Genomic DNA, 19,417 nt, shown 5'->3' on the forward strand with positions numbered 1-19,417 from the left:
AACTCCGCTTCCACTGGTTGGAATTGAACCAAATTTTGTGTTACGATCGTTGATATACGCTGTTCTTTTGAATTCTCTACTAGTTGCTGCCGATTACCTCTGACGAGTGTCAACCGAAAATATTCTTGTTCATTTCAGTATGAATATACTATTCAATTGTATAATGAAGTTCTGTATCTCCAAGAAGCTTTTAAAATAGTAGTTTTAGGGTGACCTGTAAGTTTTTATATCTAAAAAGTTATATGGCACTTCACTATATTGCTGAATACTTGAAATTCGAACATGCCGTCGCGGGCCGCACAAAATGCTCTCGCGGGCCGCGTGTTTAAGTTGATTTTGATTTTGAAAGTCCAACGGTCCGCAAAATATTTTTTGAAATTTTACCGGTCCACGAGGTGAAAAAGGTTGAGAACCACTGGCCTAAAGGACTATGAGTACTAGGGACGGTGCGAACCCCAGAAAGTTCAGGTTTGGGTGAACGCGAACCTTTTTGAAAGGTTCCGTGAGATCGCGAACGTGAACCTATGACGTCATGTGACGTCATATTGCTTATCCTAACCCTAAATGTCAGTGAAGCGATATACAAGTGACGACTAAGGAGACAATATGCCACAATGCTGAAGTAGCTACATGCTGACTTTTTAAACGTCAACAAATCTATCTATATTAGAGCAATCAAATGATTTAATATTCGAATAAAACCAATGTCTTCCGTGTCTTTGCCAACAATTTCGACGAGGACTTGCAATGGACAATAAGCTGTTTCTACGCCAGACCGGACAATGTACTCGGCGCCTGGCTATTGCTACATTGATATGGAGCCATGTGTAAAACGGGCTTCTCGTGTAGGCTACCTATAATATTCCTTTTCTGCGAAGAATGTTTGTGACCACTTGACTGATCCGAACGATCGGTGCACTGGTTGGATTGATTTACCAGTAGACGCTATCGATGTTGCTGCGATTAGACTGAACAAATGTTTCAACATCAAAGCTCCATATTACATAACATTCATAAACACGCAAATATACCAACAATAAGCAAAGTAAGCGACGCTATTATAATTGCCTTCTTGAGATTTTGGACTTGCCGAACATGATTGAGATCTCGAGCTTTGTATTAATTGATTCGTTTTCAATGCAAGCTACGTAAATACGCTATTTACATTATAGCTTATACGTCATACGACCAATACAACAACCATATACTCTGGCGTAGTTGAAGTCAGATTTGTTGAAATCCCATAATAGAAGTAGTCAGGATGAAGATTTGGTAGCGTTCGCAATTGTGTGGCAAAAAGTGATTGGTCTCTATTTCATGACGAGAATGCTAGTACGCTTGTCCTGGGGCCACATATTTTTTTGATTTTAACGCCTTCATTAGAATAATATCTAACGCGCCGCATACGTAATATCGTAACCATTCCAGTCGAAATATCGTATAACGATGATATAGAAACAAGCCTGGCTCCTACGCAATGTTACCTCTAATTTTTCACGAATCTGCGCAAACACACCAACTCACTGCGCGGTCTCTTGGACAACAATACGTGATGACAGACGTGCGTACCTCAATTCAAGCCACATGATTTATTGATATAATCAAATTACAGCATTCGTGTCGCAGCTGTGGAACCTACATTTAGACATCGTTCATATATGGGGGGCTCATTTTGCAAAGGTCGCTACTATATTAAAATCGGAAATGAGGTCGCATTGAATCGCGACTGATTTAACGCCCTACACTGCACAGTGGCCGCATTCCACGATTAACGTTTGCAAAGCCCTGTTGAGAAACTATTATGCGCACATTGCGCAGCAATGAATTGAAATTCGCAGGCATACACAATAGCACACTGTCCAATTTCGAACTACAATTAAAAAGACTAACACGAAAATCACTCACGAATTATTCTAAACACGGGAATGCGACGCTCATGGGCGCAAATACAATATATTTTAGAGAAGAGGGACTTGCTAGTCCCATGGAGACAGGAGATGGTGTTTCTCAGGGCACTCGGGTTGAAATCGACGTTTCTACCGAGATGGAATCGCTTTGTCGGATTACGAATTACTGATTATAAATTATTGATGTACATTTGTTTATCTGAAATGCTCTTCAGTTTGGTCAGATAGGCATCAGTGCCTTCTGTGAAAGACATAGTGATAATTCGGACAGATTTGGTTTTTATGATACAGTGAGAATATCAAGTAAAGATGGATCCCGTCTACGCATGGTAGATTTTTTACATTAGACATCGATGCATTCTATCTATCAATTTCGTTGATGTAAATAATTGATTGTTTGACTAAGGACATTTAGCAGACTTTCCACAGTTAGCGTGTTTCTTTCTTACTATCGAGTGATAGAGTGCAAAGCCAGAGTAGTGTGTCACTAAAAATTCAAAAACTGAAAGCTCAACCAAATACGTTATATTGAAGCGAAACATTTCATTACATGAAACAGGTTCACATTGCAAAACCTAACAAGGTTCGTTTGTGAATGCGAACCTCCAAATTCTCAAGGTTCACACACAGAACGCGAACGTGAGTTTCACGCTCACCCCATCCCTACTGGCTCCACTGTGAACATCTGAACTATGCAAAGATAAATGCACCGATGTGGTTCAAAGGGTCAAATGAAGAGGCTCAAATCGAGCCACAAGAGATTGTGTCACAGGCCGCTCTTTCGGCGCCCCTGATATAATATAAATTGCATTTTCAGACAAAGACGAATGTGCGTTGAACACACATAACTGCGATCGTTCCACAGCTATCTGCACCAACACAGACGGATCTTTCACTTGTGCCTGTATTAACGGCTATGCTGGAGATGGGGTGACTTGCACAGGTTATTCCACTACAGTGGTTCCCAACCTTTTTCGACTCATCGCCCCCTTAGAAATCCCAACACACTAATTTTCGCCCCACCCCTATATTTACGGCTCCGAAGTAGAGGACATATAAACGGAAAATTTATACACCAAACTCTGATCGCTGTTGAATTTACTAACATATGGTCATTTTCCGAGGCGGTAGGTGCCCAAAAAACTGGTTTCCACGTCTACTTTCCGGTGCGTTGACCTTTTTTCGTTTCATATGTAGAATAAACCGTCTTCGCGTGCATTCGTGGCCGGTTTAATTAAATATATCTAATTGAACGTTGTAACATTTTTGCCCCCCAGTCGCCCCCTCTGGTATATTCGACCCTTGTTTCTCAAAGTCGCCCATTGGGGGCGATATCGTCCACGTTGGGATTTGGGAACCACTGTTTTATTACATTCTCTCTCCCAAAAATGGGCCTACCAATTACATGACGTTTCAGATAAAAACGAGTGTGTTCTAAGAATCAAGCCTGGTGCACACATCCCGTAAGATTTGCCGTGATATAATATATCCAATTGTCTATAGCACATATCTTGAGTCAATATTGAAAAGAACTAAACCGCAATCAGGCAATTCAGACATTTGTTTTGCAAATTCACTTTGTTATCCATCCGATCTCTGTTACAGCCCGTCGTGACGTGATTGCTAAACACCGGTGGCGATATGGACGAACGGATATTAACACCTATTAACTCAACAATTCCCTACCTTTTTATGGTCGCGGTCAAATTTCCAATTTGAAAATATTCCGTGGTCCATCTCTAAACTGGAAAACTGTAGTTGTGTATCTGTAACTCGGTAGCCGTGCGTTGATGCCTGTTTCCGGTTAGCGCATCGAGTGCCATGCCCCAAATTTGATGTATTATATATTCCTGTTCATTCCATTTTTTAAAACTTTCTTGTCGACATGGGACACACTGAAAACTGCATGAATCATCTACCCTTGAAGAAGTTGTTCCAAAAGAGGGAGATGATGACTTAGACAGACAGGGGTGATTAAAGGGCGAAAACGCACGAGGTTGACGAAAGAGGGGGGGGGGGGCATCACAATGCTCAGTCAGTCATGTTTAACTAACTGATTGGTTTCTTGCTTAGGTGAATATATAATCGATAGACGTTGGTAGAAAAGCGTTATTGATTGACTCATCGCAGGCTGCGAAAGGTGAAAAGATCAAATCTGCGAAACTTGCTTTACATAAGGATACACCAGTGGTTCTTAAAGTGTAGGAAGTGACCCCAACATATTTCGCATACGGCGATCGTTTGCCGTTTGTAATATTTCCGATTTTCAAGTCGAAGTTTGCGCTTCACGCGGACTTCTTCGGGTGTTCAAAGTCTATTGTTTTAGGTAAGATAGTCAAAAAATGAACGTATGAAAGGTTGTGACGATATGTATTGATCATAGTAATGTAACCATTCCAACTGTATCACAAGAGTCATTTTGACGTCATAGTAAGATGTGTCTGACATTTCGTTTCTACTGAAACCTTCAACTAACCCAGGTAATTGGTGCCCGGCAGACAGGGTAAAATGAAGAGAGAAAAAGTTGGTATCCAACATGCTGAGGTGGAATCACCGATATCAAAGTAACGTTATCCAGCTGGTCACAAGCGAGTAAAACAGATAGAAAAAATAAACCTGTAAAAGCCCTATTCCTATAAGGGTGGACTATTTCTTCAATATTTATTGCTTGGTTTTGTGAAATCAATTGGAAAATTCGAGATATTGGGGGGTTCTTGAGCTTGAAAAACTTTTGTAGGTAGCTGCAGATGCACGTTTCGAAACTACTTATTTGAGTACTTTTAACATCATCATTTCCACTTCTACTTCACGTAGTTTTGAAATCCCTTGACAATTGCTACCTTTACTTGTAATTGAGTAGAAATTTGGGGCTATATTTCGACTTCCACTGGAGTAGAAACACTGACTTTATGACTTTATTGACGACCTCTGTTGGAGTCTTAAAAAACCTTTCCAGATCAAGATGAGTGTACGTTAGATACCGATAATTGTGCCGAAAATACCGCAACATGTAGCAATACCGCTGGGACGTACACGTGCGGTTGTAATGATGGATATAATGGGGATGGAGTGACTTGTCAAGGTTTGCTTGAAATATGCGGTACCTTAATCTTCGCAGATGCCGTTTTATACCATGGAAATCTTGAATTATCTATTCAGATGTAGATGAGTGTGCGTCCGATTCAGATAACTGTGCCGAAAACACTGCTACCTGTACCAATATCGATGGTTCGTTCACTTGTGATTGTAATCAAGGCTATTCCGGAGATGGAGTGAATTGCCAAGGTTTGCTTTATCATGTCATATTCTTTCCTTGATATATGGAGTTACGTAGTATTCTAGTCATTAGTCATCTTGAAGAGTGTGTATTCGAATCTGATAGCTGCTGTGCTCCAAATATTGCCACCGGTAACAATCTTGCTCGGGACTGCTGAGCTTGTAATGTAATGGTCGCGAGTTATTATGATTTTGACGATTGTCAGTAAACCTTGGACGGGTATGAATGCAACAGACGGTTTTCATGTCGACATGACTAACTGACTATGGTTACCTGGCTTTTTTTATACATGGATACATGGTAATCAATTTTTGAAACAATTATTGCAACTTAATATGCTATAATTATCAGGACCCCAGAAGTATCCGAACCGTATTTTCATACCTATTGCACGACGGACGAATGGAACTGTACGCTTTGAAACAATTTGACACCTATTCGTTGGCTAATATTTGGTAATTGGAGAGAACGCACGAACCGTGATCGTATAGAATTCCCAGGCGTGTCTGCAATGTGCAATGTGCAATCGTACATGCATGACTTCGAAGATATCATCCATTTATATCTCGGCCGTCCAATGTTCCACTCAAGTCACGAAGCAAAACAATCTAATCCTAGCGTCCACGGACCCCGCTCGCTTGACTAGGTTTTTAGGTCCAGTATGCTGGGGGAAAAGTCAGATCTGTGATATCTTAATGGCTATACGGGCTACAGCTTCAGCCTCAAACAATTTCTAGCATGTTTTCTGTATATGGCATATGGGAGGAAAGTGTAGATAGGATATTTATTATGCAAGCGGTACAAAGTGTACTTATGTGTTGTAACTAGTTACGTGCTATGCCATAACATTGACCCCAGAAACACAATCAATTCATGAGTACTTTCAGATCTGGTCATAGTAGTCAAGAAAACTACTCTAGCAGAAGTAGAAATAGAGACGCAAAATCTAATCTAGCAAGAGCTGAAGCAAAAAAATTCAAAGGACATTGGGACAATTCCATTCGTTCCATCAGTTGAAGTCCGAAACTATCTTTTCAGATGTAAATGAGTGTGCGTCAGGTACAGATAATTGTGCCGAAAACACATCAACATGTAGCAATACCGTTGGCTCGTACATATGCAGCTGTACTTATGGATATACTGGAGATGGACAGACTTGTCATGGTATGCTTGATTAGTGTCTTGAATATTTCTTGGCAGATGTCTTTATATACAATTAAGCTTTATTATTATCTTTTCAGATGTGGATGAGTGTGCAATAGATACAGATAATTGTGCCGAAAACACATCAATATGTAGCAATACCATTGGCTCGTTCATATGCAGTTGTATTGATGGCTATACTGGAGATGGAGAGAACTGTCAAGGTTTGCTTGATTAGTGTCTTGATTTTTACTTCGCAGATGTAGGCTATTTATATACAATCGAGCTTTTTTGCTTTATCATTATCTTTTCAGATGTAGATGAGTGCGTATTAGATACGCATAACTGTGCCGAAAACACTGCAACGTGCACTAATACCAATGGTTCGTACACATGCGATTGCAATGACGGTTATTCTGGAGATGGAATGATTTGTGAAGGTTTATTTGAATTAAGTCTTTCTTCTTTCTACGCAGATGTTGTTGTATGCAATTGGCCTTTTATATTGGCTTTTTAGATGTAGATGAGTGTGCGTTACATACGGATAAATGTACCGAGAACACTGCAACATGTAGCAATACTGTTGGCTCGTACACTTGCAGCTGTAATGATGGCTATTCCGGGGATGGAGTGACTTGTCAAGGTCAGCTTATATTTTGTCTGCTATGGTAGCGATCGAGACATCGGCATGGATTTTGGAATGTGTGAGTAGTGTAGCTGACATCTGAAGCAATACCATTGGTTGATGTGATTGTAAGGATGGTTATTCCGGGGATGGAGTGAATTGTCAAGGTGTGTTTGTGCATGAATCGTGCCATACTAGTGATGTGGCGTGAAATTTCCTTGTTAGGTCTCTATGGCTGACCACAATTTCTTCCAGCGCCTGAAAATCAGCAGCGTCACTATGAACATGTGTACGACACTTCCAGTGTTTTGAAAACGATTTAGAAATTTCATACGATGTATTCGATATTCTCAAGCTCTTCAGAACGTAACCCAAATTTGAGTTATATCTCACGAATCGCATGAAATATTATTTTAATGTTACGTTTTCGTCAGCTTGTATAAAATAGAGATGTTGCGGACAAAGTATGTCCGAAAAACTTTCACCTTTCAATGAAACATGCTTTTTTTTGGCGTGATTACTGTCACTGAAATTTCACCAAATCCTCGACTTACATTCACTAGAACAATTCGTCAAATTAGTGTTCGGTATTTTATATGGTATTTTGTGGAATAATTCACATTGTAATATATTCATTTTAGTTTTCTCAACTTGTTTTAGATGTAGACGAATGTTTAGAAGGATTTCATAACTGTCATTTCAACGCGACTTGTGGCAACACCGATGGTTCCTTTCATTGCGATTGTGTTGTGGGTTATACCGGAGATGGTGAATCGTGTACTGACATTGACGAATGCGTGGAAGATTTTCACGATTGCCATTATAATGCAACATGTTCCAATGATGAAGGATCCTACATTTGCGAATGCGACAGTGGATATTCGGGAAATGGGAAATCTTGTACAGGTATCATAAATGTCCATTGTCCATTTAAGAATTTGTTATACCTCATTCATTGCGTAATCTAATTTTCTCAGATATCGATGAATGCGGCAACAATATGCATAATTGCCATTCAAACGCCATTTGCTTCAACGACGACGGATTATTTGTTTGTGTATGTGACCCTGGATTCACTGGAAGTGGGCAATCATGTGATGGTAAATTTTTGAATCACGTCACAACTTCGTTATACCAATTTCTAAAATTTTGTTCAATATTTTATAATGCATTTAATGGAATAATTTGCATATGTAATTATTCATATAAATTTTCTCAGATGTAGACGAATGTTTAGAAGGACTTCATAACTGTCATTTCAACGCAACTTGCGGCAACACTGATGGCTCCTTTCTTTGCGATTGTATTGTTGGTTATACCGGAGATGGCGAATCGTGTGCAGACATTGACGAATGCGTCTTCGATTTTCACGACTGCCATGGTAACGCAACATGTACCAATGATGAAGGATCCTACATTTGTGAATGCGAAAGTGGATATTCTGGAAATGGGAAATCATGCACAGGTATCATAAATGATCATTTACATGTACGGAATATATATTTCATTTCGTATACTGATTTCCCCAGACATCAATGAATGTTTCAACAACTTACTGTTATGTTATTGATCTTGTTTGAACAATAACTCGTACGACGAGGTTGCAATATGGAATCACTAAATCAGTATATAGAATAACTTCGTTACAGGCGACACGACCCAGAGTGCATTTAAACGAAAGGCGAGTAGACAACAGAACACAGGGTATAAATACGAAGCACGACACACGAGGAAATAATGATTGGCGGTAATTACTAATCCTAGACAAATAAAAACAAACGATACCAACGTAAAATGCACGAACGTAACACTTACACAATTGTCATTCAAATGCCACCTGCGTCAATGACGATTAATTTTTTTTTGTGTATGTGACCTAGGATTCACTGGAAACGGGGAATCATGTCATGGTAAATTGCTGTAAATGACGTGAAGTTTGGTTGAAACAATTCATCAATGTATTATTCAATATTTCTTAATGTATATATTGCAATGATTTGTATCCGTATATATTCCTGTTACATTTTTTCAATTTGTTTTTAGATGTAGACGAATGTTTAGAAGGAATCCAAAACTGTCATAACAACGCAACTTGTGGCAACACTGATGGCTCTTTTCTTTGCGAATGTACTGTTGGTTATACCGGGGATGGTGAATCGTGTACTGACATTGACGAATGCGTGTTAGATTTTCACGATTGTCATGGTAATGCAACATGTACCAATGATGAAGGATCCTACATTTGTGAATGCGACACTGGATATTCGGGAAATGGGAAATCTTGTACAGGTATCATAAATGTAGGGTTACCATATTTTGGAATCGGGAAGCGGGGACCCTATATTAACCCATAAAAGTTTGTTTCCCGAAATGAAAACAGCTGATTTTGAAATATTTATTGGAAATCTTTTTGTGTTGTCTAAAAAAACGTGATCAATTTGACTCGACCCTGAATGATCCGCCCGAACGACCTCATTACCTATTTCGCGTTACCTATCCCGACTTTCAGTTTATCCTATCAATTACACTAGATCAGGGGCGGGCAACTTCTCTTGTCGGCGGGCCGGATATAGGAAAATTAGGTACTTGGCGGGCCGGATTGCTGAATCGATACATTATTCGCCCATTTATCCACATATACAAGGACTGCATCGTATTTAATGAATGTATTGTAACGACAGCAATATTACTTCATCTCGCCGATAGTGACGAAGACAATGTGCATTTGAGAATAGCATTGTCATACAGGCGCCGCCATGCCTGCTACTATCTGATCAATCCACACACGGTGCAATCCTTAACTAAGATTTCAAGGCATTTGATGAGCCCCGTACCCCAGATATACCAATATACCAATTCATTAGGGTTGAGTAGGTGTCGAGATAGCGTCGTTGTTCAGCTGTGTGGCCTAGTTAATCTCGAAATTGGATTCATGCGGACCGAGTCCTCTACGAAATTTGAAAAGTGGCCCGCGACCCGTTTTGAGTTGGCCACCCCTTGCATAAGCACAGTCTTACAAAAGCCTAAAAGTGTGCCGTGCTACAAGTCGGCGGTTACGGAATAAAAAATAAGAAATACCAGTCTGGTGTAAATGACTATTGGAGTCGACAAATACCATGATTGCCACAAATGACATTAGGGTTGAGTACATCGTAAATGCCGATAACGCAAGCGTTCTCGCATCGACGAACTTACGCGTCAGCTCCACTCTCGCACGCTGCGCAGTGCACATGCACGTATATAATAACATACAGTCACTAAGATTTGACGTAGTAAGCAAGCAGTGGGGAATCTCGGCAGATTGGGGCCGCAGGTCACATTATCATGTAAGACGGAAAACTGACCGCGGGCCAGACAAAATCCCTTCGCGGGCCGGATCCGGCCCGTGGGCTGTTTGTTGCCTGCCCTTGCACTAGATGTTAAAGCTGTGAAGGAGGACGAGTTTCTAAGAAGGAAAACATTTAGGCGTTATCGGAAGACATTTTGGATTTCCTGAAATAGGAGAACAAATCCTCCTAAAGGCGGACATATAGTAACCCTACATAATTGTCCATTTAGGAGTTTATTATATATATCAGTGATTGCGTATTCTGATTTCCTCAGATATCGATGAATGCGCCAGTAACTTGCACAATTGTCATTCAAATGCCACCTGCATCGATGAGGATGGATTCTTTGTCTGTGTATGTGACCTCGGATTCACCGGAAGTGGGGATTCATGTGATGGTAAATTGTGAATGGCGTCACAATTTCGTTGTAACAATTTATCATCTTTCGTTCCACACTTTAATATGTATATAGAGTGGAATATTATGCATTTGAAATATTCATACAATTTTTCTCAATTTGTTTTAGATGTAGACGAGTGTTTAGAGCGTCTTCATAACTGCCATTTCAACGCAACTTGCGGCAACACCGATGGCTCATTTATTTGCGAATGTGATAATGGTTTTACTGGAGAGGGTGAGTCGTGTACCGACATTGACGAATGCATCGAAGGTTTTCACGAATGCCATGGTAATGCAACATGTGACAATGCCGAAGGTTCTTACATTTGTGAATGCGACGGTGGATATTCGGGAAATGGTAGATCATGTACAGGTATTATAAATGACCATTAACGTACATGTAATATGTATTTTACTGCGTATCCTGATTTCCTCAGATATCAATGAATGTTTCAACAACTTACACAATTGTCATTCAAATGCAACCTGCATCAATGACGATAGATTCTTTGTCTGTGTATGTGACCTAGGATTCACTGGAAATGGGGAATTATGCGATGGTAAATTGCAGTGAATGATGTCATGATGTAAACGTTGGTTAAAACAACTCATCCATTTATTGTTCAATATTTCTTATTGTATATATTGCAATGATTTGTATCCGTAAATATTCTTATTAATTTTTTTCAATTCCTTTTAGATGTAGACGAATGTTTGGAAGGACTCCAAAATTGTCATTACAACGCTACTTGCGGCAACACTGATGGTTCCTTTCTTTGCGAATGTATTGTTGGTTTCACCGGAGATGGTGAATCGTGTACAGACATTGACGAATGCGTGTTAGATATACACAATTGTCATGGTAATGCAACATGTACGAATGATGAAGGATTCTACATTTGTGAATGCGACACTGGATATTCGGGAAATGGAAAATCTTGTACAGGTATCATAAAACTCATAAAAGTTAGTTCACTGAAATTGAAAACAGCTGATCTTGAAATATTTACTGGAAATGTTGTTGTGTTGACCGTAATAAATGTGATCTCTTTGACTCGACCCCGAATGACCCACTCAAACGACCTCATTGCCTATTTCGGTACATTTATGCCGATTTTCAGTTCACCCTGTCAATTAGCCTAACTGTCAAAGCTGTAAGGGAGGACGAATTGCCAAAAAGGAGAACATTTTAGCGTCCTCGGAGGACATTTTCGATTTCCCAAAAAAGGACGACAAATCCTCCTGAAGGCGGACCTATGGCAACCCTACATAACTGCTCATCTTTGAATTTGTTATACATCAGTCATTGCGTACTCTGATGTCATCAGATATCGATGAATGCGCCAAGAATTTGCATAATTGCCATGCAAACGCCATTTGTATCAACGACGATGGATTCTTCGTTTGTGTATGTGACCTCGTATTCACCGGAAGTCGGCAATCATGTGATGATAAATTGTGAATGACGTCAAATCTTCGCTATGCCAATTCATCAATTTCTGTTCAATATTTCATAACTATTTAGTGGAATATTTTGAATATGTATATATTCATACTATTCTCAACTTGTTTTAGATGTAGATGAGTGTTTCGAAGAACTTCGTAACTGTCATTATAACGCAACCTGCAGTAACACAGCTGGCTCCTCACTTTGTGAATGTATGGTTGGTTATACCGGAGATGGGGAATCGTGTATAGACATTGACGAATGCGTCGAAGATTTTAATGAATGCCACTTCAATGCAACGTGTTCCAATAATGAAGGTTCATACATTTGCGAATGCGACAGTGGATATTCAGGAAACGGGAAATCCTGTACAGGTAGCACAAAAGACCATTTAGGTATATGTATTTAATATTTCATTCCGCATCCTGATTTCCTCAGATATCAATGAATGTTTCAACAATTTACACAATTGTCATACAAACGCCACTTGCGTAAACGAGGATGGATTTTTTGTTTGTGTATGTGACCTAGGGTTCACTGGAAATGGGAAATCATGTGATGGTAAGTTATTGTAGATGACGTACACGTTCGGTTGTATTCAGTGGAATAATTTGCATCTGTAAATATTCATATTATTTTTCTCAAATTGTTTTAGATGTAGACGAGTGTTTAGAAGGACTTCATAACTGCCATTTCAACGCAACTTGCGGAAACATCGATGGCTCTTTTATTTGCGAATGTGATAATGGTTATAGTGGGGAGGGTGAATCGTGTATCGATATTGACGAATGCATCGAAGGTTTTCACGAATGTAATGGTAATGCAACATGTGACAATTCTGAAGGTTCTTACATTTGTGGATGCAACAGTGGATATTCGGGCAACGGGAAATCATGTACAGGTATCATATATGACCATTTACGTATATGTAATACATATTTCATACCGTACCTGGTTTTCTCAGATATCAATGAATGTTCTTACAATTTACACAATTGTCATTCCAATGCAACCTGCATTAATGACGATGGATTCTTCATCTGTGTATGTGACCTAGGATTCACTGGAAATGGGGAGTTATGCGATGGTAAATTGCACTAAATGATGTAAACGTTGGTTAAAACAACTCATCCATTTATTGTTCAATATTTCTTCTTTTTGTATATATTGCAATAATTTGTATCCGTAAATATTCTTATTAATTTTTTTCAATTTGTTTTAGATGTAGACGAATGTTTGGAAGGACTCCAAAACTGTCATTACAACGCTACTTGCGGCAATACCGATGGATCCTTTCATTGCGATTGTATTGTTGGTTACACCGGAGATGGCGAATCGTGTACAGACATTGACGAATGCTTGTTAGATTTTAACGATTGCCATATTAATGCAACATGTTCCAATGGTGAAGGTTCTTACATTTGTGAATGCGACAGTGGATATTCGGGAAATGGAAAATCTTGTACAGGTCGCGTAAATGACCATTTAGGTATATGTAATATATATTTCCTTCCGAATCCTGATTTTCTCAGATATCAATGAATGTTCCAACAATTTACATAATTGTTATTCGAATGCGACCTGCGTCAATGATGATGGGTTCTTTGTCTGTGTATGTGACCTGGGGTTCAGTGGAAATGGGGAATCATGTGATGGTAAGTTGTTGTAGATGACTGCACGATTGGATGTAACAATTCATCTATTTACCGTTCAATATTTATTAAAGCATATTTAGAGCTGTGTTTCTAACCTTTTGTCGGTCGTGGCTCGTCTTCCGGTTCAAAAATGTCTGTGGTCTGTGGTCCTCTTCTCAGCATCGTAATAATGCTCAAAATAATTCAGGAATTTTGCTCTTGTAATGTCGGCAGTTATCCAGTCGCGAGTTATCATGCTTTAGAAAATTTTCGGCAAGATGGGACTATAGGGTGAATTGAAAACAAAACAAAAAATTGAAAATATTTTTTGTCACATCGATGTGACTGGGGTTACCTTGATAAGGCGTATATACAACAACAATAAAACAATTCTTACGTTAGTATCAGGTAGTTTGAAATAACGCATGATCCGTTCTCATGACATTTTCGTGCGTGCCTGTAATATGCGTGTACAATTTTCTAGTTCATTATGAACGTACGATGTTCCGATCAAGTCACGAAGGACAACAATCAAATCCCCGAATCCAAGGAACCCGAGAGCGCGACTGCGGTTTAGGTTCATAATGGTGGTGAATAAGCATAACTGTGATTACAAAACGATTATTGGCCTGTTTCATAACATTTCCAATGTTGTTGCGGTGAATTGGATACGGGAGAGAGGTGTAAAAAGAACTTTCAACATTTAAAGTGCGCATATGCCTTAGCTACTATGCCAAAATATACCATCCAGTGATACAATCAAATCATTTGGCTCTTACATTTGGGTACAATGTACATGTACAATGGTTTCCAATTAATGAATTCAATGCTAGAAAATTTTTAGCCTGACTCCACAGATTAATGCACTGCGCTAAATCAGCGATTCGTTACAATTCGTTATGGTGGTGACGCATATTTTCTCAGGAAGTCGAGAACAGACCATAAATAGCAATTTTTAGGGCTATTTTCATGTTGCAGTAAAATGTCCAACCGCAGTAGGGTGCACGCACATACATCAAATAAACTTCAGTACCGACCTTACCAAATACCCGTTTAACGTTATATTCACATGAAATATGAGCCTGCCGGAATACCAGGTTACTCCTGCATTAACTTCCAGTTATTATATAATCGTTGCTGTTTTCTGAATATCTCTGCGGCCCACCTTAGTATGCCTCTGCTGCACACCGGGTGAACACCCCTGAATAAGTGGTATAATTTGTTTCGATAAATACTCTGAATTTTTTTCTCAACACGTTTTAGATGTTAACGAGTGTTTAGAAGGACTTCATAACTGTCATTATAACGCACCCTGCAGCAACACCAATGGCTCTTTTCTTTGTGAATGTATTGTTGGTTATACCGGAGATGGTGAATCGTGTACAGATATTGACGAATGCATGGAATATGTACACGAATGCCATATTAATGCAACATGTTCCAATGACGAAGGTTCTTACATTTGTGAATGCGACAGTGGCTATTCGGGAAACGGGAAATCATGTACAGGTATCATAAATGACACTTGACGTATATGTAATATCTATTTCATTCCGTATCATGCTTTCTTCAGATATCAATGAATGCTCAAACAATTTACATAATTGTCATTCGAATGCCACCTGCATCAATGGCGATTGATTCAATGATTTTTAATGTATTTAGTGAAATAATTGGTATGTGTACGTGTAAATATCGATTTTAAATTTCTCGACTTATTTTAGATGTAGACGAATGCTCCGACGGACTTCATACCTGTCACTACAACGCAACCTGTGGCAACACCGATGGTTCTTTTTTGTGTGAATGCGATGTTGGTTATATCGGAGATGGTGAATCGTGTACAGACATTGACGAATGCGTCGAAGATTTTCACGAATGCCATAATAATGCAACATGTTCCAATGATGAAGGTTCTTACGTGTGTGAATGCGACAGTGGATATTCGGGAAACGGGAAATCATGTATAGGTGTCATGACTGAACATTTACGCACATGCAGTATGTATTTCATTCCGGATCCTGATTTCTTCAGATATCAATGAATGTTCTAACAATTTACACAATTGTCATTCGAATGCCACCTGCATCAATGACGATGGATTCTTTGTCTGTGCATGTGACCTCGGGTTCACTGGAAATGGGGAATCATGTGATGGTAACTTGGAAATGACGTTAATGTTACGTTATAATAAGATCAATTTTTTAACTAAAGCAAGAAAATTTTGATATTTTTTTACCTTAGAAAACCTAATTTTCAAAATTTGGACCCCACGTATGTAAACTAGGTGTTTTCGCACATAATGTTAGAATATTATTACTTATTCCCATTTCCGTCTGTTCTTGCGAAGTAGTTTGGCCTGAAAAAACATTTCACTTAAAAACTGACAAATTGTTACATGAAAGAACTTCATTTTAACGAGATCAGGACCTATGAATTTTGCAGTAGTCGCATCAATCATTGCGGTAGAAATAATTAAAATTTGTTGTAGTACAACGGAAGATACTTTCCTGCGTTCTCGGGTAGAAAGTGTCTGTCCTTACTAAGTAGCTTGACAAGAATGGAGAAAAAAAGTTCAACAGCAGCAGTTGTTGGCTGGCAACACTAAAGTTGTACTTACGCTGCTGGTGCCATATCGTGTTGCTTCTCCTGACAATGTTGGCAACATCACAATTTTTCATAATGCGCTTCTTGATGTAAGAAGGAATGTCCACGCAGTCTTGCATCAGTTCATGTCAACCTATTTGTTTCATTCATCATATGTTTATGATTCGCAATGAGCAGACAATGGGTCGTCAACAATAAAGTAGGCTAGAAGATGTCAAATGTCAAATGATAAGCTCACCGACTGTGAAAATATATACGATATAAACGAAATGCAGGTTGCAAAATAATTTTGACTTTGTAGACAATTTTGACATTTTTTGACCTATTGCTACAATTTTGACAAAATTTAAGTTTTTTTGAGATGTCTGAAAAAATCGTCCTAGTTATAAAAACTCATCTAATTGCGCTGGTCTACAAATTTCAAAAAAAAAAAATTGGGTAAAAATTTTGATGTTTGAGTTAGGCTAATTTTTTGTTGCTGAATCAAATTCTGAGCTCAAAATTGCTCTATCACGCTGTGCATCTTTCCCAAATTCCTAGATTGTTCAAATTTTGGTTTTTTTTTACTGGGTTTTCGTCAATGGCATACCAGCAACTGATCAATGTATTCATTGAAATAATTTTTGATCGAACCTTGGCCGTTGTAGCACAGAGTGAGTGGCAAATTTTTCGGTAAACTTTTTTTTTATTTGAGCACTATATCTTTTTTCAACGAGGACCGGTTCTCGACTCTCGAAAATATATGTGAATGCATTCATATATTAGATCGTAGCAGATATTTTCTTCATACATCTCGCTTGATTTTTAAGTTGCGTTTGTGTAGCTTCTACCATCGTTTTCCTTAAACATCTAACCTACCAACTTAATCATCTAAAGATTTTGTGAGAGCACCCAGGTCTGTAGTAAAAGCAAAATTTGTGAGCAACTACATTACAATAGTCATATGTATCAAAGAGAAGAAAATTATACGCTCTGGTAAATGATCCGAACGTATGAGCATAAGCATTCTTTGAGACACTAAACATATCACAGGATGTCGGCTTATCCAAAGAACCAAACTACTTATCATAAACTTATCATATCACTACTTTCATGAACGTGCTGAGCATCCCTTATCTGCTCATTGTAGAGCAAGTAACGCGTATTAATTCACCCCAGTTCAATGTATGTAGTGGAATAATTTGTATACCTACATATTCCTAGTATTTTCTCTCAACTTGATTTAGATGTACAGGAATGTTCAGAACGACTTCATAACTGTCATTATAACGCAACATGCAGCAACACCGATGGCTCCTTTCTTTGTGAATGTATGGCTGGTTATACCGGAGATGGTGAATCGTGTACAGACATTGACGAATGCGTCGAAGATTTTCACGAATGCCACTTTAATGCAACGTGTTCCAATGATGAAGGTTCTTACATTTGTGAATGCGACAGTGGATATTCGGGAAACGGGAAATCATGTACAGGTTTCATAAATGACCATCTACGTATGTGTATTATATATTTCATTCCGTACTCTGAATTCCTCAGATATCAATGAATGTTCCAACAATTTACACAATTGTCATTCGAATGCCACTTGCATCAATGACGATGGAGTCTTTGTCTGTGTATGCGACCTCGGGTTCACTGGAAATGGAGAAATATGTGATGGTAAATTGCTGTAAATGTCATAAACGTTGTATTATTCGATGTATTTTGTGAAATAATTTGTAGCAGTTGATATTATTAACAATATTTTTCTCAACTTGCTTAAGATGTAGACGAAGGTCTAGATTCTAGAAGGAATTCATAACTGTCATTACAACGCAACTTGTGGCAACACCGATAGTTCCTTTATTGTGAATGTATTGTTGGTTATACCGGAGATGGTGAATTGTGTGCAGACATCGACGAATGCGTGGAATATTTACACGAATGCCATATTAATGCAACATGTTCCAATGATGAATAATTTTACTTTTATGAATGCGATGTTGGCTCTACGGGAATTGGGAAATCTTGTACATGTATCATAAATGATCATTTGCGGATTTGTTAGGATTCACCGGAGATGCGCGAATCATGCAATGATAAATTAGAAATGACGTCAACGTTGTCGTTATAACCTTTCATCAAATTATTGTTCAATGTTTTTTAACGTATTCAGTGGAATCATTTTCATTTGTAAATATTCATAGTCTTTTTCTCTACTTGTTTTAGATGTAGACGAGTGTTTAGAAGGACTTCATGACTGCCATTTCAACGAAACTTGCAGCAACACCGATGGTTCCTTTCGTTGCGAATGTATTATTGGTTATACTGGAGATGGGGATTCGTGTACCGACATTGACGAATGCGTCGAAGGTTTCCACGAATGCCATGTTAATGCAACATGTTCCGATTCTGAAGGTTCTTACATTTGTGAGTGCGGCAGTGGATATTCGGGAAATGGGAAATTATGTTCAGGTATCATAAATGGTCATTTAAGTATTTGTAATATATATTTCATTCGGTATCTTGATTTCTTCAGATATCAATGAATGTTCCAACAACTTACACAATTGTCATTCGAATGCTACCTGCATCAATGACGATGGAATCTTTGTCTGTGTATGCGACCTGGGATTCACTGGAAATGGGCAATCATGTGATGGTAAATTGTTGTAAATCACGAAACGTTTGGTTATAACAATTCATCTAATTACGATGGTCTACAAATTTCAACATAATTGTGCCACAATTGTGATAAATGATCCAGGCTAATTCTTGGTTGCTAAATCCAATTCCAAGCTCAAAATTGCTCTATCATGTCAGGATTTGTCACTGTGAAATTTTTCGAATTCATTTAATTAATAAAATGTTGTCTTTTTTCGTGAGCTTTCGTTGGTCGACTGCAACTGATGAAAATCTTTATTGAAATACTATTTTCTGATATAACCTGAGTAACTGAGTTTTTGGTAACACAGAGTAACTGAGCTTTTGGTAAACTTTAACTTAATTTAAAAATTCACAAGTCGCCGCAAAATAATCGGTTTGTTCTCGAACACAACCAAGCCACCAA

General features: G+C 38.6%; 1 protein-coding gene across 1 annotated transcript in view; it reads left to right on the plus strand.

The window, feature by feature from the left end:
- The first annotated feature begins 1,984 nt into the window (after positions 1–1,984).
- The window catches only part of LOC145436551 (uncharacterized), a 46,965-nt gene continuing 29,532 nt past the window's right edge, over positions 1,985–19,417 (plus strand). Inside the window, exons 1-28 of the mRNA XM_080313913.1 lie at positions 1,985–2,057; positions 2,725–2,850; positions 4,864–4,989; positions 5,067–5,192; positions 6,223–6,348; positions 6,426–6,551; positions 6,642–6,767; positions 6,845–6,970; positions 7,613–7,858; positions 7,930–8,052; positions 8,172–8,417; positions 8,996–9,241; positions 10,556–10,678; positions 10,808–11,053; positions 11,118–11,240; positions 11,381–11,626; positions 12,256–12,501; positions 12,566–12,688; positions 12,783–13,028; positions 13,092–13,214; positions 13,350–13,595; positions 13,660–13,782; positions 15,486–15,731; positions 15,796–15,918; positions 17,595–17,840; positions 17,905–18,027; positions 18,577–18,822; positions 18,887–19,009. Of these exons, the coding sequence (XP_080170039.1) occupies positions 1,985–2,057; positions 2,725–2,850; positions 4,864–4,989; positions 5,067–5,192; positions 6,223–6,348; positions 6,426–6,551; positions 6,642–6,767; positions 6,845–6,970; positions 7,613–7,858; positions 7,930–8,052; positions 8,172–8,417; positions 8,996–9,241; positions 10,556–10,678; positions 10,808–11,053; positions 11,118–11,240; positions 11,381–11,626; positions 12,256–12,501; positions 12,566–12,688; positions 12,783–13,028; positions 13,092–13,214; positions 13,350–13,595; positions 13,660–13,782; positions 15,486–15,731; positions 15,796–15,918; positions 17,595–17,840; positions 17,905–18,027; positions 18,577–18,822; positions 18,887–19,009 (4,768 nt within the window). The remainder of the gene's footprint in view (positions 2,058–2,724; positions 2,851–4,863; positions 4,990–5,066; positions 5,193–6,222; positions 6,349–6,425; positions 6,552–6,641; positions 6,768–6,844; positions 6,971–7,612; positions 7,859–7,929; positions 8,053–8,171; positions 8,418–8,995; positions 9,242–10,555; positions 10,679–10,807; positions 11,054–11,117; positions 11,241–11,380; positions 11,627–12,255; positions 12,502–12,565; positions 12,689–12,782; positions 13,029–13,091; positions 13,215–13,349; positions 13,596–13,659; positions 13,783–15,485; positions 15,732–15,795; positions 15,919–17,594; positions 17,841–17,904; positions 18,028–18,576; positions 18,823–18,886; positions 19,010–19,417) is intronic.

This window comes from Botryllus schlosseri, chromosome 3 (genome assembly GCF_051294905.1).
Source record: "Botryllus schlosseri isolate E-star chromosome 3, Bs_hap1, whole genome shotgun sequence".
Taxonomy (NCBI): Eukaryota; Metazoa; Chordata; class Ascidiacea; order Stolidobranchia; family Styelidae; genus Botryllus; species Botryllus schlosseri.